The sequence below is a fragment of the Labeo rohita genome, chromosome 5 (genome assembly GCF_022985175.1).
Source record: "Labeo rohita strain BAU-BD-2019 chromosome 5, IGBB_LRoh.1.0, whole genome shotgun sequence".
Classification (NCBI taxonomy): Eukaryota; Metazoa; Chordata; class Actinopteri; order Cypriniformes; family Cyprinidae; genus Labeo; species Labeo rohita.
In genome coordinates this window covers 41463690-41487963 of record NC_066873.1, presented here as the reverse complement: position 1 = coordinate 41487963, position 24274 = coordinate 41463690, and the positions used below count along the sequence as shown (strand labels likewise).

General features: G+C 34.6%; 1 protein-coding gene across 5 annotated transcripts; it reads left to right on the top strand.

Moving 5' to 3' along the window:
- Window positions 1-1058: 1058 nt before the first annotated feature.
- Window positions 1059-24133, top strand: susd1 (sushi domain containing 1). 5 transcript variants are annotated; one of them, XM_051109755.1, is made up of 20 exons: window positions 1061-3770; window positions 4136-4293; window positions 5529-5672; window positions 5759-5908; window positions 9280-9432; window positions 11176-11355; window positions 11620-11799; window positions 11895-12074; window positions 14672-14851; window positions 14956-15135; window positions 16217-16396; window positions 16566-16745; window positions 17524-17688; window positions 17772-17863; window positions 17972-18158; window positions 19176-19269; window positions 22718-22973; window positions 23072-23111; window positions 23211-23304; window positions 23403-24133. In XM_051109755.1, exons 2-20 carry the CDS (start codon window positions 4239-4241, stop codon window positions 23446-23448), a joined length of 2736 nt encoding a protein of 911 aa, XP_050965712.1. In that variant the 5' UTR covers window positions 1061-3770; window positions 4136-4238; the 3' UTR covers window positions 23449-24133. The 5 variants fall into 5 exon arrangements, with proteins under 5 accessions (XP_050965717.1, XP_050965716.1, XP_050965712.1 ...); XM_051109756.1 differs by lacking the exon at window positions 16566-16745; XM_051109758.1 differs by lacking the exons at window positions 11620-11799; window positions 11895-12074 and having other exon boundaries at window positions 1065-3770.
- Window positions 24134-24274: the final 141 nt, after the last annotated feature.

Below are 24274 nucleotides of genomic sequence, written 5' to 3'. Positions count from 1 at the left end.
GTCTTGAATGAGTCAGTTGCGTTACGATCTGTGCAGGGTCAGAAAGCTCTTGGATTTCATCAAAAATATCTTAATTTGTCTTCCGAAGATGAACAAAGGCCTTAAGGGTTTGGAACGACATGAGGTTGAGTAATTAATGACAGAATTTTTATTTTTGTGTGAGCTAACCCTTTAAATTAGTTTCTGCGTGAGCTCAATCGCTGTGAGGGTTTGGTTTTAAGATTTTGAAAGCTGCCAAACAGAGCAAATTTACGCTAATTTTGATGTTCCTCATTTTTTGGACTGCTGTTTTTCCCGTGCGTTTGGCACAATAGTGTTTTATGTGATTTATACATTTATGTATTTGTCTTTTATCGCAGTTACGCTGTAACCATGGGCTTGTGAAATATTCAGTGCAGAGCTGAGCTTTTAAGAGGTCGGAGAGCACTGCTGGAAATGTGCAGGTACACCAGCTGCACAAAACCAGAGAAAGAATCTATACATGGATTCTTCTAGCTACGCAAGCTCGATTTCGGTCGGTGGTTGACCAAAATGTGTCACACTGACTTATTAAAGGGATAATTGACTCAAAAATGAAAATGTCAGTAATTAATTACTCACCTTAATGACTTTGTTTGTTTTTGGAACACAAATTAACATATTTTTGATGAAATCCAAGAGCTTTCTGACCCTGCATAGACTGCAAAGCAGCTACCACATTCAAGGTCCAGAAAGGAATCAAGAACGCTGACAAAATAGTCAGTGTGACGTCAGTGGTTCAACCGTAATATTATGAAGCAACGAGAATACTTTTTGTTGCGCAAAAAAAAATAAAACAACTTTATTCAAGAATTCTTCTCTTCTGCATCACCCTAGCACCATTTTGGAGAGCACCACAAACATGCGTTGTCTAAGTGCAGATCAAAGCATGGGCATGCAACATGGTAAAGTTGTTATTTTTTTGCACAGAAAATGTATTTTCGAAGCCTCCAAAAATTACGGTTGAACCACTGATGTCACATGGACTATTTTGTCAATGTTCTTGGTACCTTTCTGGACCTTGAACGTGTCAGTTGCGTTGCTGTCTATGCAGGGTCAGAAAGCTCTCGGATTTCATCAAAAATATCTTAATTTGAGTTCTAAGGATGAATGAAAGTCTTATGGGTTTGGAACGACATGAGGGTTAGTAATTATTGACAGAATTGTCATTTTTGGGTGAACTATCCCTTTAAAGGGGTCCTATTATGCTCTTTTACAAAGTCTTGATTTTGTTTTGGGGGTGTACTAGAACATGCTTTCATGCTTGGTGGTTCAAAAAAACGCATTCTTTTTTAACATAATTTATATGATTACAGTACATTTCTCCCAGCCTGGCACATAAGGCTCGATTAGTTCCTGATTTAATGAAGGCCCGCCTTCCGAAAAACAAAATGTGTTGTGTTTGGTTGGTTAGCTGTCCCACTGCATTGCGATTGGCGAACACTTTAGACGGTGTTTCAGTATTGCCACGCCCCTTGTCGAAAAAGCAAGCTCTGTGTACAACTGTTAGTGCAAGCTGATTAAAGAGATTCTTATGTTTTAATTCTGGGTATATTTCCTATAATCAGCTTGCGAGATCGCCAATACATGATATTATCGTGCTAATGTATTTAATTATTTACATACTTAGTTTCATTGCGCGAAACCAGCTCCAGCATAAGGCTAAAAGCAGCCTAACATTATCAAAGAACATCATCACTTATTAGCCTAGCATATTCTATTGCAAGTTTATGCGTTTAAAAAAAACGTGTTATAAGTGAAGCTATCTACACTGTATGATGAAAAAATCCCTTAGCACACACTGCACACATCTGTGGCACGTTACGGCTCCGCCGCGCAACCGGAGATTTGTAACTTCGTAGCTCTTTTTTATGCCCAAAGATACACACCACACACTGACCAAAGTTTAAAAAGTGAAAAAGCATAATAACAGTGCTTTAACAGTGCTCTAAGCATATTCTGCCTTTAGAGGCGCTATAGTGGCAATTAACGTAAGTTATAAACATGTTAATTGCTAGATACACTACAGTTCATAAGTTTACGGTTGTAAGATTTTAATGACTTTTAATGTGTAACAATGAAGTCTTATCCAAGGCTTACCAAGGCTGCATTTATTTAGTCAAAAATACAGTTAAAACAGGAATAACAAAATATTATTTACAATTCAAAATTATTTTTTTTTCTCTTTGGCTATATATTTTAAAATGTAGTCTATTCCTGTGTCTATTCAGCATCATTACATCATTACAATGTCTTCAGCGTCACAAGATCCTTCACAAAACATTCTAATATGCTGAGTTGCTGCTTACGACAAAACATATCTTATTATTATCAATGTTGAAAACAGTTATGCAAACAAAGTTCAAACAGCATTTATATGAAACAGAAAACTTCTGTAACATTATAAATGTCATTATAAATTATTACTGTCCGTCAGTTTAATGTGTTCTTGCTGAATAAAAGCACTTATTTCTTTAAAAGAAAAAAAAATCTTACTGACAGACATTTATTTGAAGGTAATTTTGTATAGTTAACAAAATAGACTGACCAAAATTATGAACACAACTCTTGAGATGTGTTGCACTGCGTAAGGCAAGTGGTGGTCACACCAGATACCGACTGGTTTTTCGAACAGTAAAACTGCACATTTTAGAGTGGCCCTTTTATTGTGGCCAGCCTAAGGAACACCTGTGCAATAATCATGCTGTCTAATCAGCATCTTAATATGCCACATCTGTGAGGTGGATGGATTATCTCGGCAAAGAAGAAGTGCTCACTGACACAGATTTGTGAGCAATATTTGAGAGAAATAGGCCTTTTGTGCACATAGAAAAACTCCTAGATCTTTGAGTTCAGCACATGAAAAATGGGGGCAAAAACAAAAGTGTTGCATTTATAGTTTTCCTCAGTGTATATTGCATATGAAATATTGTGTCCCACAGTACAGTGCACCCTGTTTGACCTTCCTTTATGCGTGTGACAAATGAGCCTGAAGTTATTTATGTATTTATTTTGGACTAATTTTTATCAGACTGCCAGACTGTCTAATTGGTTTAAAATGATACAATTACATTTCAGTTCAAAGCTTGGCCTGTCCAGTTATCTTGCATGTAATGACTTTGCAATGTTACATTCTACTTTCTGAAACCTTTAGCATACAGCATACTGTTTATTACATATATAGGAACTATTCAGTATACAGTATACTAGTATTCCATTTAGAACACAGACAAGCATCTCAAACAACAGAACTTTTTTCATGAGCTGCATCTCTTCATACGTATGGCTACAACAGTGTCTGTTTTGTATGTTTTAATAAAAGTCTTGCATATGTTCACAGGTCTTACTCTGGTTTCTCTCCTGTCTTGTAATCGGAGTCATATGTGCAGTATAGTCAGGTGGAGGAAATGGTTTCTCATCTCAGTGTAGGTTTCCGGATGAGTGGAGAAAGGGTGTGTGTTTTGTTGGGAGGGGTTGTCGTGTGAGTGTGTATGTGTATGTGTGTGTTTTTGAGGGGTATGTAAAGAGGGTGATAGGGCAGAAAGCTCTTATCTTCAACTCACCACCCACCAGAGTTGGCGCTGAAAATATGTCCACTTATAAGTGTATTTGTACTCTGCAAGACCTTATGAATGTTGTTGTTTTTTAGAAAAATTGTAAAAAGAACTTTTGTTTTGATTTTGTTTTATTTGAAGTAGGTTATTCTTTTGTGCATCAGAAATATGTAGACCAGAACTTGCACCTCCAAAGAGGTAAGACAATTCATAAGTTGTCTGTTTAATTTATTATTTGCTCATTTTATTATTGCATTTTTTAAATATTTTTAAATAGCATCATGATTTTGTTAGATGTAGATGGCCCATTAGCGGAAATTAAAGATGGGTGTATTCGCAGCTGTTTGGCAGCTTTCATAAACTGCAGCCAAAAATAGCCATAATCAGCATGTGGCCAGAGATGTGGCAAGTTCTGTGGCCATAAGAATGAGCAGGTTCCCTTACAGAGCGACATTTAACTGAATATGTCAGCGCTCATGATAACAGGCGTTCATTGCAGACCGCACAGAAAACTGAAAGGACATGTGCTTGACCTCAACTAACTCATTCACCACTATCAACAGAGTTCAGAATGGAGGAGGAGGGTCTTTAAAGGGAAATTAGTAGAAATGTGGAACTGAAGAGTGATATTTTGAGTACGCCAGAACAGATGAGAGAGAAACAGCGATGACAGTCGTACGAGTGGCCTTATGCTTCCTGATGATTCAAAGCATCTTTAAAGGTCAGTATTAAAGTACTAATCACTATTTCTACATATATTTTCATATACAGAGTCAGAAGAGATTGGAAATACAATTATGTAATCCCTGAACTTATACAATTATGTAATTATTTGATGGCAAAACTGTTGTTTTTAATGTTATGTAATTTGCATTGTATACATTTACAATAGATCCAGTGGGGCCCAGAAGTACAAGAGGGTTTTTTTTTTCATTACAAATGATATTATCAGGATAACAATTACTGTGAATTAGGTTTGTTTACGTAAAATTAATAATTGTATTTGATTTGAACAAGTATTTGGTTTGTCCTTTGCTTTAACCAGATGATCATGATTTGACATTTTTCTCGAGTTTCAATGAAAATTTTACTGTCGTTATTTTTACATTTTCAAAACTCCAAATTTGTTTCGATTTTCAATAAAAAAATCTCAGATATTAATTTTACATACAGTAATATGAATGCATAAATATTATAAATGACAAATTACACCATTAAATATCTTAATAATATAATAATAAATAAATAACTCTTATTTATAAATATTATTTATACATTTATATATATATATATATATATATATATATATATATATATATATATATATATATTATTATTATTATTATTTTTTTTTTTTTTTTTTTTTTACATTTTACAAATCAGGTCAGCATACTCAATTCATTTTAAAATGGAAATGTTAATCCATCATCTTCCTATCTTCCTTAGATATAACAATTAATTTATTTTAGGTTTTAAAAATATATAAATAATTGAATAATTTATTTATATTTATTATATAATATTGTTATTATATTATTATTATTATTAATATTATTTTATTGTTTTTATAACATCGATGTACATATAAAATGATCTAAATCTAACATTTTAGAAGTATGCATATTAGTAAGTATCGTCGTTTGAAAATGGAAATATTAATCCAGGTTTTTCTCTTCAGATATAACAGTAAATTTCTGGTTTTATTCAGGTTTAAAAAAATTATTTTTTTTTAGCATTTTATATATACAGTAATATGAACACTTAAATATTATACATCACACACATAGTATATTATTAAATATTAATATTATTAAATATTAATCTGTTATACTGTATTATTGATGTTACATGCATTTTAAAATATCTATTGTAAATCTAACTTGTTGGATGCAAGTCAGTATGTATTCTCATTTTAAATTGGAAATGTTAATCCAGGTTTTTCACTTTTCTCCTCAGATATAAGAGTAAAGGCAGAGACAGTGGATGTTTGTGCCTCTTGCCATCAAAACGCCACCTGTGATGATAAAACTGACAAATCTGGTGGGAAAGTGTGCAACTGCATGTATGGATTTGTCGGCAATGGGAGAACTTACTGCCAAGGTTTGATTATCCTGTTGAAGTGCTGTTCAATAGCTGAGCATACCTTTTCGATTGCTAAACTTATGTTTATATTTGTTTTAATACAGATAAAGATGAGTGTCAGCTGGGTAAAATCTGTGGCAATCACACCAAGTGTCACAACACGTACGGCAGCTATTACTGCACCTGTCTCTCAGGCTACAGCCCATCCAATCACATGGACACATTCATACCCAATGATGGAACGTACTGCCATGGTGAGTTTTCATTTCAGTAATTCAGTGAATGCATTTGTAGAGCCGTGTCACTTGGGCTCCAGCATGTCTTCCCCATTAGGTTGTTGTTTCCTGACTGAAACACAGGAGGTGTTGCAGGAAGGGTGTGAACATGGTTTTGCAAGTGATATATCCTGAATTCGTTAACAAGTTCTCAAAAACATATTGCGCAACTGTGGCTAAATGATGTTAAACGGGAGTTGCTTCAAGTGGAATGTGTCAAAATACATTACAGGACAAGTCACTCTAAAAAAATGGAGAATTAGTCATTTTGAACTAATTGCTGCAGCATTTTTCTAAAAGTTTTCTAACTTAAATCCTGTGTTTCTTAGATTATTTATTTGTTTGTTTTATTTCCTTGTTTTATTTAAATTTACATGGCATTAAAATGCCTTATTTATAATAGATCCTGTTATGGTGATTTCAGTAGGAATTATAGCCAGTTGTAGGAGTTTAACCAATTATAGCCAAGCTTACCAATTGCATGAAGCTGGATTGGTTGAAGCATTATAGTGATTCTTTTTGGTAAATTGGTTCAAATTAGATGAGCAGAATTACTTACAAAAATCAAAATTTTATATTTCTTGACCAGTAGGTGGTTTTAATACTGTATATGTACACTCAGATCATGCTTGTGACGACACAGTACCACATTTTGTCTTGATTATATGAAAGCATTGCAGACATATCTCATGTCCACTGTGGTGTGGATGCCATCACATTTGTAAAACCATTTCTCAGTAACAATTTTGACTATTGAATAAAGTTTCTCATATTCATCTGAGCAAAATTTGGTAAAATTTGAAATTTCAATATACTTTTAAAAAACTTTAGTACATGAAAAGCATGGTACTGATGACACATACTGAATTTTGTGTCAATGCTTTTATAAAAATCTAGGATTTTACAAAAAAAAAATCTAAATGGCCATCGCCCAAAATCGCCAACATTGGGAAATTAGGTATTGAACAAAAAATTGTCATGTCGAACTAATCTAAATAGACCAGTCTCGTTATTTTTTGGTCAAACACAAACAAAAAACAAGTTATGAGCAAAAACATGCATTTTGATATCTCATGACCAGTAGGTGGCACTGTCCTGAAACTGTACAGGTATCCTCTGGTTGTATTTATTATAAGAAACACCAAGTGTAGTATAAATACGCTGAAGCATTGCAGAGATGTAGCCTCACGTACACTTTTGCATGCTTACAATCAAATTCTTAAAACCATTTTGCCAGGAACAATTTTGAATATTGAAAAAAAGTAATAGAAGAGACAAAAAAACAACAACATTTTGTTAAAGGGGTGGCCAGTGTTAACAAGTTGATATGATTTTTCTAAATAAAAAGTCTATAACATACTTTAGTTACAATTTCTCAGTGGTAGTGTAAACAACACCCTTTTTACCTTGTCAAAAACAGCTCTGTTCACAGTGACTAATTTTGGTGCATGTTCCTTTAAATGCTAATGAGCTCTGCTCACCCCACCCCTCTCTTCCATGGGGTGACGAGCAGTTCTCTGAGACTGTAAACTTTAGCCACATTTAGCGGCGGAAATTGTTGACTAGCACATTATTAGGAAAGGCAATTTGCAAGGATTCATAAAAAAACACTTATACTTACTTCTGTAGGGTGAAGCTGGATCACAAATGATTTGCGTGAACATAGATGCATTCAGGTAGATTAGAGGGTGCATTCCCTTTAAAAACAAAAGTAATCCACTGCGTCTTTAGCAGCTCAGATTTTGGGAGTAAATGACGACTGCTATGTTCATTATTACAACAATAAAACCCCTCAATCGCTTAGGAGACATTGTAGTCTACACTTGCTCCGGCGTCAAACAGTGGTGGACTGTTTACAGCTCACTCAGGACAGGTCTACGCCAGTGTTGTCAGATTGGATGGACGATTTCAAGCCCAAAAGCTCACAAAAACCCGTCCACTCCAGCAAATAAAAATGTCCAAAAATTTTATAATGTGATAGAATGTTATTATAATGTAAATCAAGGTTGATATAGACCATTTTTAATTAAATAAAACAAACTTAAAACAAAATAATGATGACAAAATAATATAAATATAATATAAATAAAAACTTTCCCAGGTAAACGGATCAAATCAAGGCAAATACATTAAAGAGAATTTCCAAATATGATTAAAACAGCCTATGCAAGCAGACACTGTCAAAACGGCGACCAAGAAATTAACCGATATCCTCAAAAAAAAACAAAAAAAAAAAACACATGCATCATTTTCAATGTCAACAGTCAGAATAAGCTAATTTAAATGAAAAAAGTGCCCAATATAAGATTGGAAAAAAACATAATTAGCAGGTATTTCACACTAGTTCATTTACACACCATGACAGTCAAAACAGTGTCATTCATTGTACGATAATCCCACCAAAAAAAAGATACACATCAACAATAATAGCTTACCTTCGCGTTGCACTTTAACTTCACACAGAACTAGAGGAAGTATTTTGTGAAGTACGTTGTAGAACATAATACAGAACTTGCACTTAAAACTTATCAAGTCCAGCAGCTTTCAAGGATATAGTACCAATCTGGACTGTTTAAAAGATAAAAGACAGGATTGTATAGACCCAGATATTTAGTTTTGATTTTGATTAATTTACTTGTGTGCTCTGATTTTGGATTTGCAGTGATATTAGAGCCTTCATGTTATCTTCCTTCACAAGTGTAATTCACATTTTCAGAGTTGAGTCTCCCACTGTGGGTCACCATACTTGGCTACAAGTCACCTCCTTTCCTTTTCCTTTTAAACATCAGCATCAGTCATCTTTGCAGTGTGCGTGTGTGTTTATTGGATACAGTGCACACTTGGGTTTGTTTGTTAACCAGTTAGCCTATACAATTAGTTGATGTTTGAAAACCACCCGCCCAAGCCAGTTTTTACCCACACAAATTCAAAACTGCCTAATTGGGCAGGAACCCACCCAATCTGGCAATGCTGGTCTATGCTAAAACATCAGTGCCAGTCAATAGTCATGGGAGGGGACCGAATTCAGAATTATGTCACTTTCCAAGAATCTCAGAACAACCTGATCTGAGAAAGTGATTATAATTACTGACGATTTAAAAAAAAAAAAAAAAACACTGGGTGGATTTTTATCATTATAGGGTGGATGTGTACACACACTGCCAACACACATTTGTGTTCAAACAACATGTGAAAGTGAATTTTGCATTCAATGACCCCTTTAAAATTCAAAATGGAGAAGAATTTGGTAAACATGGTGTGCAATTAGACTCTGCGAGGCTCAGCCCCTAATGATGTTGAACATGCAGCGCATTTCTCCTCTCACCCCATGATGTTGTTTTTGCATGTAGATATAGATGAGTGTGGCGTGCAGGGAGCCTGTGGTGAAGGAGGTCTCTGTCACAACACAGAGGGAGATTTCAAGTGCTCCTGTCAGACGGGTTACACAGTCCAGAATGGGTCAGAACCCTTTAATCCAAAGCGGGATGCGGCTTACTGCAAAAGTAAGAACAGAGTAATTGTGCTTTAAAAACAAATCACTCATGTGGATCTTTATAGAAATATCAATTAATGTCTCAGAATGCTGTTAGAAGTCAAGGAGAAGTTCACTTCCAGAAATTTACAGATAATTTACTCACCCATTGTCATCCAAGATGTTTGTGTCTTTCTTTCTTCAGTCGATAAGAAATTATGTTTCTTGAGGAAAAAATTTCAGGAATGTTCTTCATATAGTGGACTTCAATGGTGCCCCCAAGTTTGAACTTCAAATGGCTATAAACGATCCCAGTTGAGGAAGAAGGGTCGGTCATTTTTGAAAACAAATTGGTAATTTATATACTTTTTAACCTCAAACGCCCATCTTGTCTAAGTCTGCGAGAACGTCTTGACGTTGAAGAAGAAAACGAGATGGACATACGACATACCCTAACTGTATTGACCCGGATTACACAGACTACACATGTGCATTGCAGAGACAAGACAAGATGAGCATTTGAGGTTAGAAAGTATATAAATGTTTCGCTAGATAACACCCTTCTTCCACCGTTTAGAGCCCTTTGAAGCTGCATTTAAACTGCATTTTGGAAGTTCAAACTCAGGGCACCATTAAAGTCCACTATATGGAGATAATTCCTGAAATGTTTTGCTCAAAAAAACATAATTTGACTGAGGAATGACTGAGGAAAGACAGACATTAACATCTTGGATGACAAGGGGGTGAGTAATTTACATACAGACATAAACATAATTTCTTTACAAGGGGGTGAGTAATTTACATGTACATTTACAGATAATGTACTCACCCCCTTGTCATCCAAGATGTTCATGTTTTCCTTTCTTCAGTCATAAAGAAATTATATTTTTTGAGGAAAACATTTCAGCATTTTTCTCCATATAATGGACTGATATGGTGCCCCGAGTTTGAACTTCCAAAATGCAGTTTAAATGCGACTTCAAACAATCCCAAATGCGGTTGTAAACAATCCCAGCTGAGGAAGAAGGGTCTTATCTAGCAAAACGATCAGTTATTTTCATAAAAATAATACAATTTATATACTTTTTAATGTCAAATGCTCATCTTGTCTTACTCTGCCTGAACTTTCCGGTTCATGACAGATGGTGTATGTCAAAAAACTCATCTCCCATGTTCTCCTTCAACTTCAAAATTGTCCTATATTGCTGTTTTACCTTTGTTGTTAAGGTTGTTTGATCTTATTTGCATGTTCACTTTGCAAAGACTGGGTCGGTACTTCTGCAGCGATTTAGGATGATTTTAAAATGATTTTTGAAGTTAAGGGAGATAATATGATTGGAGTTTTTCGACATACCCTAACTGTCTTGAATACACAGAGTTCAGGCAGAGTAAGACAAGACAAGCATTTGAGATTAAAAAGTGTATAAATTGTATTTTTAAAATGAAAATAACCAATCGTTTCGCTGGATAAGACCCTTCTTCCTCAGTTGGGATCATTTACAACTGCATTTGGGATCGTTTGAAGCCGCATTTTGGAAGTTCAAAATCCAGGCACCATAGAAGTCCACTATATGGAGAAAAATGCTGAAATGTTTTCCTCGAAAAACATAATTTCTTTACGACTGAAGGAAAAAAGACATGAACATCTTAGATGACAAGGGGGTGAGTACATTATCTGTAAATTTATGTTATGGAAGAGGACTTCTCCTTTTACTATATATTTTTTATGTTAATATTAATGCTATATTGTGAAGTAATGATCTCTTTTCTACAGTGATAGACTGTGGATCTCCTCCATCAGTCCCCCACGCTGAGCAGCTCTCCCCTACGATCACACACTACAACAGTGAACTCCAGTATAGCTGCAGGGAGGGATTTCAGTGGAAGAGAGGGCACAATTCCTCAGTCTGTGGTCTGGATGGAAAGTGGCACGGACCCAGTCTGGTCTGTAAAGGTAATATATACATTAGAGCAAAAAAGTCTAACCCTAAGCTTAGATTTTGCATTAAGTGTAATGCACTAAAGTGATGTTTGCCACTCTTTTTATTTCTATAATGTGATGCATTTCAGAATGAAAAAGGATATTCTACACCTACACACACTCACACACAAAAATGCAGGGTGGGATTTTACCCCTTTGATTGACACATGCTTTTGCACATTTATTGCATATTTTTACTGCCACCTGACTGACACAATATAATACATTTCTACATAGAAGTGGACTGTGGGGAGCCTCACGTTTTTCCTCAGTCAAAAACGGTTTGGAATAACATCTCACGCATGGGATCATTGGCGCTGTATGTGTGTGACCCACATTTTTATAACAGTGGGCATGAGAATGTATCAGTATGTACTGCTCATGGGACGTGGAGCCGTCCTGACTTCCAGTGTGAAGGTATCTGCTTTTGTTTATTACTGTATGTCCACAGAAATATGACACCGTATATCTCAAGCAAAGAACCTGTTGAGTTTGTGTTTATGTTTGTTTAGAAATACAGTGCGGTTCTCCTCCGGTCCTGCCTCACTCAGTGTTATTCTGGAACGGTGTCAGTAAGATTGGTTCTGTGGCTCTGTATCACTGTGATGTTGGATATCGCAGTTTGGATACAGGAAATGTGTCTGTGTGTGAAAGTGATGGTCAGTGGAGTAAACCAGACTATTCTTGTAAAGGTACAGAGAATTTTGTCCAATTTTTTTAATGTTTGAAGAAAATTCCAAACCATGTGAGTTTCTTTCTTCCCTACATTCTTAAAAATAAAGGTATATTACCCACAAAAGAGGGGTTTTCACAGTTATATCATTTTTGGAAGAACCTTTTGGTCCCAAAGAACCTTTCAGTGAACAGTTCTTAAAAGGTTAAAAGTTATCTTCCAAAACAAAAATGTACAGATAATTTACTCTTGTCATCCAAGATGTTCATGTCTTTCTTTAGTCGATAACAAATTATGTTTTTTGAGGAAAACATTTCAGGAATTATCTCCATATAGTGGACTTCAATGGTGCCCACGAGTTTGAACTTCCAAAATGCAGTTTAAATGCAACTTCAAAAGGCTGTAAATGATCCCAGACGAGGAAGAAAGGTCTTATCTAGCGAAAGATTGGTCATTTTCTAAACAAATTGACAGTTTATATACGTTTTACAGACAGTTCGAAAAGGTCGAAAACTCCCATTTCATTTTCTTCTCCAACTTCAAAATCGACATACATCGCTACAGAAGTACCGACCCAGTGTTTACAAAGTGAAAATGCAAAGGAGATCAAACACCTTAACGAAAAAAGGTAAAACAGCGATGTAGGACAATTTTGAAGTTGGGACAGAAAATGAGATGGGAGTTTTTCGACATACCCTAATTGTCTGAACCGGAATACACAGAGTTCACGCAGAGCTAGACAAGACGAGCATTTGAGATTAAAAAGTATATAAATTGTAATTATTTTTAGAAAGTGACCGATCATTTCGCTAGATAAGATGCTCCTTCCTCAGTTGGGATCATTGAAAGCCCTTTGAAGCCGCGTTTAAACTGCATTTTGTAAGTTCAAACTCGTGGGCACCATTGAAGTCCACTATATGGAGATAATTCCTGAAATGTTTTCCTCATAAAACAAGATTTCTTTACGACTGAAGAAAGAAAGACATGAACATCTTGTAAGACAAGGGGGTGAGTTTTGTTCTGGAAGTAAACTTGACCTTTAATGGGAACCTTTTTTTTGTTTATTTTTTTTTTTTTTTGTGAATTGGTAAATTTCTCTGTATGTTAATGGTTCTTCATGAGACCGTAGATGCTAATAAATAACCTTTATTTTTAAGACTGTAGAACTCAAAATAAGTTATTTTTCAGAATATTCTCACTGTTCTTGTCCATACAATAAAAGTGAATGAGTCCGTCAAGACAAATAAACTCATAAAACAAAAAACTAATTAAACTCATTAAAAAAAAAAAAAACTCATAAACTCCAAAAAAAGAAAAAACCTTATGAAACTCATAACAGTAGTCCCTAAAGCTCTGACTATATTCCAAATCTTCTGAAGACATATGATGCCTATCTATGGTGCTTTTTGTCCTTTTTGCAGATTGACAGTAAAAAAATCTCCATTTTCTTTTGTGTATGGAAAAGAGCAGCTCAAAAAAATCACTTCTTTTCTGCTCCACTGAAGATAGCATAAGTTTGAAATGGCATTCTGAATAAATGGTTGAATTATTTGTGGTTGAATTATGCCTTTGATCTGCATGTATTTTATTAAGATGGTTGAATGTGATGAACTTTGGGGTATTATGCATAAATTGTGGTCCAGTGCAGACAAAATGTAATGTTGTGCGTAGGAGCGATTGCGAATATTTCAAACAAAAATTCTTGTGTCTCTTGCTTTTGTGATATTCAGTCTTATGTAAATCCAACTTAAAATGCTGTATTGAACATGCAGGAACTTACAATATGACCTTTGGAAGTGAGGGCCCGTCTAACAGACTGCTAATTTGTGTTTTTGCTAAAGGAGAGTTATAATTACAGAACTATTTGTTAATCAGAATTAGCTGATGTTTTAGCTCTATGTGTTGTTGTTTGATTATATTTTGATGTAAAAGTTTTTTCAAGCCACTGAACTTCCCAGGAGGATGTTTGCTTAACAAACTGATACACAAATTAGGCAAACCAGTTAATTTCTGCATCATTATGTAATGTTAATGCTTAGCTTAACTTAAAATGCAAGCCTTAAATCCACAAGTAAAAGAAAAAAATGTTTTGGAGTTTATAGATCATATTATGTTTTATAAAAACAGACCAACTTAAATTCTTAAGTTGATACCAAAAAAAAAAAAAAAAAAAAAATTAGTTGCTGAAATTTTTAAGTACAATTAAATTGGCTGTATAAGTCGTTTTAACTTAAATTATATTAAACTGACTTTAAAAATCAAGTTAATCTTGAATAACTTAATAGTTCAGTAAATATTGGCTGAAAATGTACTCACCCTCAGGCCATCCAAAATGTAGATGATTTTGTTTCTTCATTGGGACAGATTTGTAATAATTTAGCATTACATCACGTACCTACAAATGGATCTTATGCCATGAATGGATGCCGTCAGAATGAGAGTCCAAACAGTAAAATAAAAAAAATGGAAAAAAATGGTCCTGAAGCTGGTTGCCTCAAGTTTTTGATCTTTCTCAACTTTTGTACTGTGAATAACTTCCACCCTAAGCAATGTAAATCATCTTTATGCTGCAGTGATTCAGTCATAACCATTGACATGTCATTTCCTTCTCAACAGAGATTGTGTGCGGGGAGCCGCCAGTACTGCCCCTCACTGTACAAATATGGAATGGCAGTGTCACATTTAACAGCACTGTAACATATCACTGCAAGCACGGTTACTACCCTAAACAAGGACTTAATAAGTCTGTGTGCGCTGACAACGGTTCCTGGACGAAACCAACTCTGTTGTGTGAAGGTAATTGTTTACATTTTTTCTTGTTTTGTTTTTTAAATAAATGAATTGGCTTGGTATGTAATGTGTAAACTGAAGACATTTTCAAGGTTTTTGTTATTTCTCAGAGGTGAACTGTGGAGTGCCGCCGTCTCTTCCCCTCTCTGTTATGATATGGAAAGGAGACACTAAAGTCGGATCTAGTTTGTCTTATAAGTGCATTGAGGGATTTCATAATGTTAGGGGAGGAGATACGTCATTTTGTGATTCAGAGGGAATCTGGAGTCATCCTGATTTTCTGTGTCAAGGTATATTTTTATGCTTCTTTTCCCCTTGTTGACATGTTTCAAGATTTTATTTTGTGAATGGGTCATTCTCATGAAATTGTGCCATTTATTTAGTTAAATTTTGATTAAATTTAGTTCAGTAGTTCAATATATTTATATAATATAGTAAGTTAAACTATAAAGTAACGATAATAGTGTGATTATTCAAGTCAGTTACGTTTTTTCCCCCCTAATGCCTCATGCATTTTTTTATTATAAAATTATAGGTGTATCCTTTCTGACAATTAAGGAATAGTTCACACAATAATTAAAATTGACTGAAAATGTACTCACCTAAAGGACATCCAAGATGTAGATGAGTTTGTTCCTTAATAAGAACAGATTTGGAGGAATTTAGCATTGCATTACTTGCTCCGCAATGGATACTCTTTGAATGGGTGCCGTCAGAATGACAGTCCTAACAGCTGATAAAAACACCACAATAATCCACAAGTAATCTACACCTACACCTAAGTCCATCACCTGTTGTCCTCTCCCACTCAAAATCCAGCCACAAAACTGTTTTGGACTGTTCTGACTTCCAAACAATGCTTGATCTGTGCATACTTCTTTTCAGACGTCTTTTTCACTGGAGAAAGCAATAATATGTTTTAGCCAAAAGCAATGGTTTTAAGTTAAAAACTGCTTAATAATGGATTTATTTCTTATAAGCAAGATGCTTTTTGCTTCACAAGACATTAACTGATGGACTGGAGTGGTATGGATTACTTGTGGATTACTGCGTTGTTTTTATCAGCTGTTTTGACTCTTATTCTGACGGCACCCATTCACTGCAGAGGATCCATTGTTGAGCAAGTGATGTAATGCTACATTTCTTCAAATGTGTTCTGATGAAGAACCAAACTCTACATCTTGATCTACATCTTGGATTGCACAAGGGTGAGTATATATTCAGCAAATGTTCATTTTTGGTCTATCTACTCCTTTAAGTTAGACTGACCATTTCCTGAGAATGACCCATGTGATATTCCAATGCTGTTCTCTTTAATAAGCTAAAAATATGATGCACATGTACAGTGTGTCTGTATGTGTGTTTATTTAGAAGTAGACTGTGGCGTTCCTGTCTCACTACCTCACTCGGTTGTGTTGTGGAATAACAGCTCCGGTCTGGGCTCCGTGGCCCTTTATGTGTGTGAAGCTGGATATCGCACTGTGGGTGAAGGAAACGTGTCGTTGTGTAACTCGGAGGCAAAGTGGAGCAAAGTTAACATGAGATGTGAAGGTACTGACAACATTCTGTCATCATTTACTCACCTTCATGTCATTCAAAATGTTGAATACAAAAGGAAAAGCATTCAAGCTGTTCATAGTTTCAGTTGGAAATAAGGAAATATGCAGCATTTTTGCAGTGGTCTTTATTTCTAATGCTCTGCGCTGGTCTTAATGAACAGAGGTAAACTGTGGGCCTCCCCCAGAATTCCCACTAACAGATATACACTGGAACAAAGTATCTACACTGGGCAGTGTGGTTCAGTACAAATGTAAATATGGTCTCAAACAGGAGAGTGACAAAAACATGACAACATGTACATCAGATGGAACATGGGAAAAAGTGTCTGTAACATGTACAGGTAAACTGAACTGAATTCTTACTGTAATGATGTACACTATGTTCAAAAGTCTGAGGCCAGTAAGATTAAGTAGCACAACGGTTTTCAACATTGATAATAATAAGAAACGGTTCTTGAGGAGCAAATCAACATATTAGAATGATTTATGAAGGATGACACGACTTTAAAATTTCAGCTAAAAATTTATCTTTGAATCACAGGAATAAATTACATTGTAAAATATATAAAAACTAAAATAGACATTAAAAAAATGTTACTTTTTACTGTATTTCAGTCAAATAAATGCACTTTTGTATTTATACTTTTTTTGTTTGTTTGTTTGTTTTGCTTTTTTGTGTTAATTGCTTCTTTTTTGGGGCCAGAAAAATTGGTTTGGTTTGGTTACTTTATTCCCCATTTTTTCCTTGTGTTTTATAATTGTTTTAGTGTTTTTAATTTTACCTGACGACCCATTAAATATCCAAGAATACATTTTGAATATAGAATGTTGTGGAAAATGTCTTTTTGTTTATTGTAGTAAAACTTTTTATGTTAATGGTGAAAATGAGCAATATTGTTTAGATGTTAAGGTTATATGCCTGTGCATACACTGACTGTCAGAAATAAATAACCCTGCAGTAAAACAGTGTGACAATTAATTGCAATTAGAATTTAAATTAGTATAACATCAGATTCAAATGCTCATATTTTGTAACAAATGTCCTTTAATTAGATCCAGCATTTCAGAACCATATCCTGAATGATATACGTAACATTTCTGTTTTTTTTCTCTATGTAGCATATTGTGGTCCTGCACCAGATGTGCCACACGCAGAAGTAGCATGGGACAACAGCACTGCAGCGATCCACCGCTGTGTTAAAGGATACTACAGACACACAGGAAGTGACATTTCAATATGTGACATCACAGGAAAGTGGCAGATCGCCACCCTGCATTGTAAAGGTACGCATCCTCACTGTTTAGCACAGTGGGAAAATGAACCATAGTTTCAAAAGTGTGACTGTCAGCATAAAATTCTGTTCCAGAGCTGAAACTGACAATTAACGATTTGGCGGTGATTAATGAAAAATGCCTGCGCTGGAATGCAGAAAATGAGGGTTATAGGGAGAAATACACAGTGAGTATTCATTTATTAATGAAATCCAGCTATATCTTTATGTCTTTGCACAAGTAGTCGTATTTAATCAGGTTAATAAATGAGGTTGTATATAATATCTCAACACAGGTGACATTCGTTGGATTGCGAGACTTTGAGCAGCTGTTCAGTGACAGCAGGAAAAGGATATTCAGCTCCTCGGCCCTGTGGCCTGTTCTCTGTTTGAATCTCTTGCCTGCTACAAACTACACTATAACCATTACAGCCGAGTCCACACGAGCCAAGTCTACAGTTACAGCCAACACCAGCATACCAGGTACAAAACAAAAGCTGCTTTCCTGCGAACATCCTAAAGCCAAAAAGTCAGTATTTGTATGTAATTTTTGCTTGTGTAATGCAACATTTCTGATCGAAAAAGGAAAATAAGAAAAAATGTTCAGTGAAAGTCAAATTTATCCAGATATAATATTTTTAGTATATATCATTGTTTGCTATTTTACATTAGAAAGGTTGCATTATCTACAGGAAATGCCTTAAAGGCGATGTTCACTTCCAGGATAAAAATTTCCTGATAATTTACTCACCCCCATGTCATCCAAGATGTTAATGTCTTCCTTTCTTCAGTCGAAAAGAAATTCCACAATTTTTCTCCATATAGTGGACTTCAGTGGTGGTCAATGGGTTAAAGGTCCAAATTGCAGTTTCATTGCAGCTTCAACTTCTTATCTAACAAAATGATTGGTCATTTTCTAAGAAAAATAAATAAAATGAATGAATGAATTAATTAAAATTACAATTAATAAAATGATATACTTTTTAACCACAAATGCTGCAGAAAAATCCTGAAATGTTTTCCTTGCGACTGAAGAAAGAAAGACATGAACATCTTGGATGACACTGAGGTAAGTAAATTATCAGTAAATTTTCATTCTGGAAGTGTGAAAACTTCTTTAACAGCCATTTAAACTAACCAATAGTTTGTACACCCCAGTGTTGTTATAGTATCATTGAGATACTATTAGTTGTATATATAATTTAGTTTGATTTTCATTATTTTTAAATATTTTGTCATTTTTTTTATTTATTTTATTTTTGTTTTGTTTTTTTATTATTTTAAAATCACGTTATATTTACCTCAGTTATTTTAAAACATCAAGTTAAATTAAATGAAAAATGTTAATTAAAAAAGTTAAAATCTGATTTAATTTTGACACAAACACTTACATTAAAATAGGGTTTATGAGTGCATGGTTCTTACTGATATCCAAAACAAAACTTATCTGTACTGTACTTGTATGTTGACTTGTACACTGTGTTTCTTGTGCTCTGTTAGTCCCCCCAACACCAGAAATCAAATACAGTGAAGTAGATGCTACATCGCCCACTCTCAAATTACGGAGATCGATCAACACACTTGACCCAATATGGTAAGGGCGTTTAACGTCACTTTACATAAACAGTTAGTGCCATCTGAGCATGTAATTTACAGAGGTGTTTAAACATCTGAGACCAGACTGAAAATGCAATACTTTTTGCATATTTTTCTAATTTAATAAAAATTATATAATTGCAAATATATTATCAGCATAACAATTTTTGAAAACGTGAATTCACTAGAATTTGAGAATGTCTTTGGTGTGTCAACTTTGCATTTTTGACAGCAGCACTAGAAAACATGAACATGACCTGAAGAAAACCTAATGAACTTTAGATCTGAACTTTTTTTACAAAGGAGTTTAGATGCTCAGTTTCAGAAATTTGCTGATTTAATTAGTGACCTGGAAATAGTAGTCTCAAATATGAATATAATAATAAAATATTAAAATATTAAAGGAATAGTCCACCCAGAAATTAAAATTCTGTCATCATTAAAGAAGATATCTTTAAGAATGTTGGTAACCAACAGTTTCAGTTCCCACTGAGTTTTATTTTGTTTTGTCCATATAATAAAAGTCATCGTTTTTTTTTTTTTTTTTTGGTCTATTTATAAATTTGGTCTTTTTTTCCCTCCTGTTTTTGGTCTATTTATTTTCTATTTTAACAGGGTCATGGGATGCCCATTTTCCACAAATTAATATGATTCTTTAGGGTCTTAATGAAAAGTCTATAATATACTTTGGTTAAAAATTCTCAATAGTTGTGTAAAACAACACCCTTTTTACCTTGCCAAAATCAGCTCTATTGACGAGCCTGTTTACTTTAGCCGCATTTAGCCGCTAAAGTTGCTAACTACACTGTAAAAAATAAAAAACACAATTTGTTGAGTCAGCTTAAAATAATTTTTTACACTGCTTCCTTAAAATTTTAGGTTCAGTCAACTAAAATAAGTTTTAGGGCTGTCACGATATTCAATTTTTCACACCACGGTTATTGCTGTAAAAAAATATCACGATATCGATATATCGCGATATTTATAAAAAACTTCAGTCAGTCAGTAAATTTTTACTTTATTTATTTTGTTTTTCTTTTTTATCCAACAAACATAACAATACTTAGAAATACAGGGGAAATGCATTTTCACATCTTGAATACTGGTCCAGAGATCAGTTGTAAATGCAAAGTGTTTAGCTTCAGACAAAGAGTTGGCAATGTCTTCTTTTAATTTTATGTACATGTTTGGGATTTCTTTTTCAGAAAAATGCTGTCTTCTTGGGATTTTGTATTTTGGAGCAACTGTTTTCATCAGTGCATTAAATCCTGGCCTCTCTACTATTCTAAAGGGCATCATGTCCTTTGCTATGAAGTAGGCTAGTGACTTAGTGATAGCTGTGTCTTCACATGCACTAGTCATGTCTGCTTTCCTTTTCCTTTCCACAGACTCAAAAATTGTTAGCTGACCTGAGGCTCTGGCTTGCTCTCTCTTCTTGAAAGCTCCCTATGAAATAACAAGACAGAAAATACTGTAAAGTTCAACAGTACAATAAATAAACATTAACATCAAAACTGATACGTATTAACTAATGTACACGTAATGTTATTTTAAGCTATTTAACCTATGGTTGCGCCGGCGCCACCGCAGATGTTCAACTTAAAGTAGAAATGTGGTCACTCAGCGTTTATAAATCATTTTTAGTCATGTAATAGATTTGAACAAAGAAATCAAGTGTGAGGCACAGGCCGTATTGGCCGTGACTTGATTGCAAATACAAATACAGAAACAAAACGAATAAAGAAACCGTGATACTTATTATAAGAATCACCGTTAATTTAAGTATGTGAACACCGAAAACTGCTGTTAACAGGTTAATGGAACATTTCCAATTCTATAACTAGTAAAATAATAGCAACTTACTTTCTGTAAAATGGCGTAATCCAGAGGGTGATGGACACGGAGGTGGGTAAAAAGGTTGGTGGTGTTGCCCCCCTTCGCACTGACTGTAGCGTGACACTTTCTGCAGATTGGGCTGTCTAAGGAGCTGTTTTCTTTGAAACCGAAAAACTCCCATACTGGCGAGCTTACTTTTTTCGGGTGTGGACAGAGCCTCTCACTCTCCTGCTCCGACGACATGACAGTAGCTGCGCATTTTCTTGTTTGACGGGTGTCAAATGCAGCAAGGCGCATTACTGCCACCTGGAAGGTCAACCAGGTACTGGCGCTGTACATTTACGTGCCGTGTCATCATTAGAGTCCTATTTATTTTAAATATTGTGGTTATTGCCAATACCGGTATATCGTCGAACCCTAAATTAACACGATGTCGATATTTCATGATTTGAATATCACGATTATCGTGAAAACCGGTATATTGCGACACCCCTAAGTTTATTCAACTTGAAATGTTAAGTTGTACTAAGTAACAACTTAGATATTTGTGTTTGCTAAACTTAACAGATGGGTAAGTAACCCAGCTGCCTTAAAATTTTAAGTTGATGCAACTCAAATATCTAAGTTGTCACTTAGTATAATTTAACATTTCAAGTTGAATAAACTTTTTTGAGTTGACTGAACTTAAAATTTTAAGTCAGACAGGTTACAAATTATTTTAAGTTGACTCAACAAATTGTTTTTTACAGTGTAGCGCTTTATTAGGAAAGGCGATCACAACGATTCATAAAAAAACCCTTAAACTCACTTCTGCAGTAAGTGAAGTTGGATCATGAATGATTCGTGCGAACATAGATGGATATATGTAGATCGGAGGTGCATTCCCTTCACAAACAAACTTTATCTACTGCATCTTCAGCTGCTCAGATGTCGGGAGTAAATGACGACCACTGTGTTCATTATTATATCCAGCAACACAACACCTCAATCGCTCAATCGGAGATATTCTTGTCTAACTTACATCCCTGCTCCGGCATCGAAACAAAGAGGGCGGACTGTTACAGCTGATCTGAGGTAAAACGCTCATGTCATAAACTATTGTGGGAGCGGCCTCTGTCAGTGTGACACCACAACGACAGGCATATTTGAAAAAGGGAATATTATTTTTACAGATTAATTAAAAACCACTGCATGGATTTTTATCATTATAGGGTAGATTTGTACATACACTGCCAACACACATTAATGTTCAACAACATGTAAAAGTGAACTTAGCATCCGAAGGCCCCTTTAAAAAAAAATTGGGAACAGAAGCAGTTCATTTACCAACATTCTTCAAAATATCTTCTTCTATATTTCTCAGAAGAAAGTCATAGAGGTTTGGAACAACTTAAAGGAGATTAAATGATGGCAAATATTTTACATTTTCGGATGGACTATCCGTTTAAATATTTCAATGCTTCTTAAATAGACAAAAGTTTCAAATGAAATCCTAAAACTGTTTCTTTGTTGTTTTAAAAACTTTCTATTTGATCTCCACTGATGCTGAATATATTCTTGTAGATAATTCCTTATTCAGCTGCCGAGAATTATTTTGTCTGTGTGTTCAGTATGTACCAGGTGTTTGTGATACCAGTTGAGGGCGTGATGCTGTTTGACTGCAGCTCGTCTGTAAGTCCGCGGTTCTTTGCGCAGCAGAGCTGTGACAGAGGCTACGTCACGGCCCAGATACAGCTCAGCGGTCTAGCTGCAGAAATCAACTTCACAATAGGGGATCAGCAGCTTTATGGAGACTTCTTCAACGCACCTCTGGAAAATGGAAAAGACTATTATATTATCCTCCGCACTGTGTGTCAGTGGGGAAAGGTGGGTAGATATCTTTAAAAGACCTGTAAATTGAATGCATTTATTACTGTTTTGATGGGTTCTTTAATTTCTCTCTCTGTGTTTTGTCTGTTTGGTAGTCTAGAACACAGTCCTGTGTAATCTGGGCTAAAGCCAGAGGTAAAGATCATAAATCTATCACTGCTTTGTGCTACCTGAAAAATTCTGTGTAAAAAACGTGAAGTGGTTTAATATAAATAATTTCTCTTTTCATTTTAGGAACATCCTATATCATGAAGGTATCTGCTATTGTAACTGTCGGATCCATAAGTGGTGTTGGCTCAGTTATTATCATTGGATACTGCTACAGCTGGTGAGATTGCATTGTGTTGTATTTAACTGACAGAATAAAAATGTTGGTCCTCGTATGTCTTGTAAGCACTGTCAAATTACTTTCTGTTTTTTCCACAGGTACTGTAAAAAGTCAAGTCCCAGATTTTTTTCTGCGCCAATATAAACCGTCTTAATATCTTACACTGATTCCTTTGTTGTGAAATAAAGCCAATTTGTGTTTATAAAACTGTCAAATTGTGTTGTCATATAGAAACATCCTGCAATAGTATTGTTGAATTTAAGATTATATTTTATTATAATTAAAACAATTAAAACACTTGAGGAAAAAATGTAAAGTACAAATAAATCTCTGTGTCAAATATTGAACTATTACATTTTGTCCAAACTGTGCTTCAACAGAATTGCTTTTCACAGTGTTTGTAACAATAGATAACAGTTTGCAATGTGGATTTTTTTTTAAATATAATCTGTCCTTTAGATGGCAGTGCACTACCACTGTTTATCAGTTTGACACTGAAATGAGTATCTGAAATATGAAATAAGAGTAATTGCTTTTAATTGTTAAAAATATGTGCAGTAACAGCATGCACACATCTTTTCATTAGATGCTTTTCATGACACTGTAAATTAAATTATACAATTTAATTTCACCACACTAACAGTAATTATCATAATAAATGAATGTGGAGTCTTAATTGAGGTACTAAGATACTTTTATAGTTTTGTTAATATTTAGAGTCATTTCGTTTTATTTTTTATATTTCCTTTTTTTGTTAAATAAAAATTTAAATGTATGTATACAAGTTTTATTTATTTTTACTTCAGTGGGAAATAAAATGTGAAATGTTGCCTATGTTTACTTTTTTGAGTTAAATTAATTTTGGTTAAAGTTTTTTTTTTTTTTTACAGGTTTTGTTTATTCTTATTTCAATGGGAAATAAAAATGTGAAACACTAGCTGAAGTAACATAATCTTATGTTATATTTTTT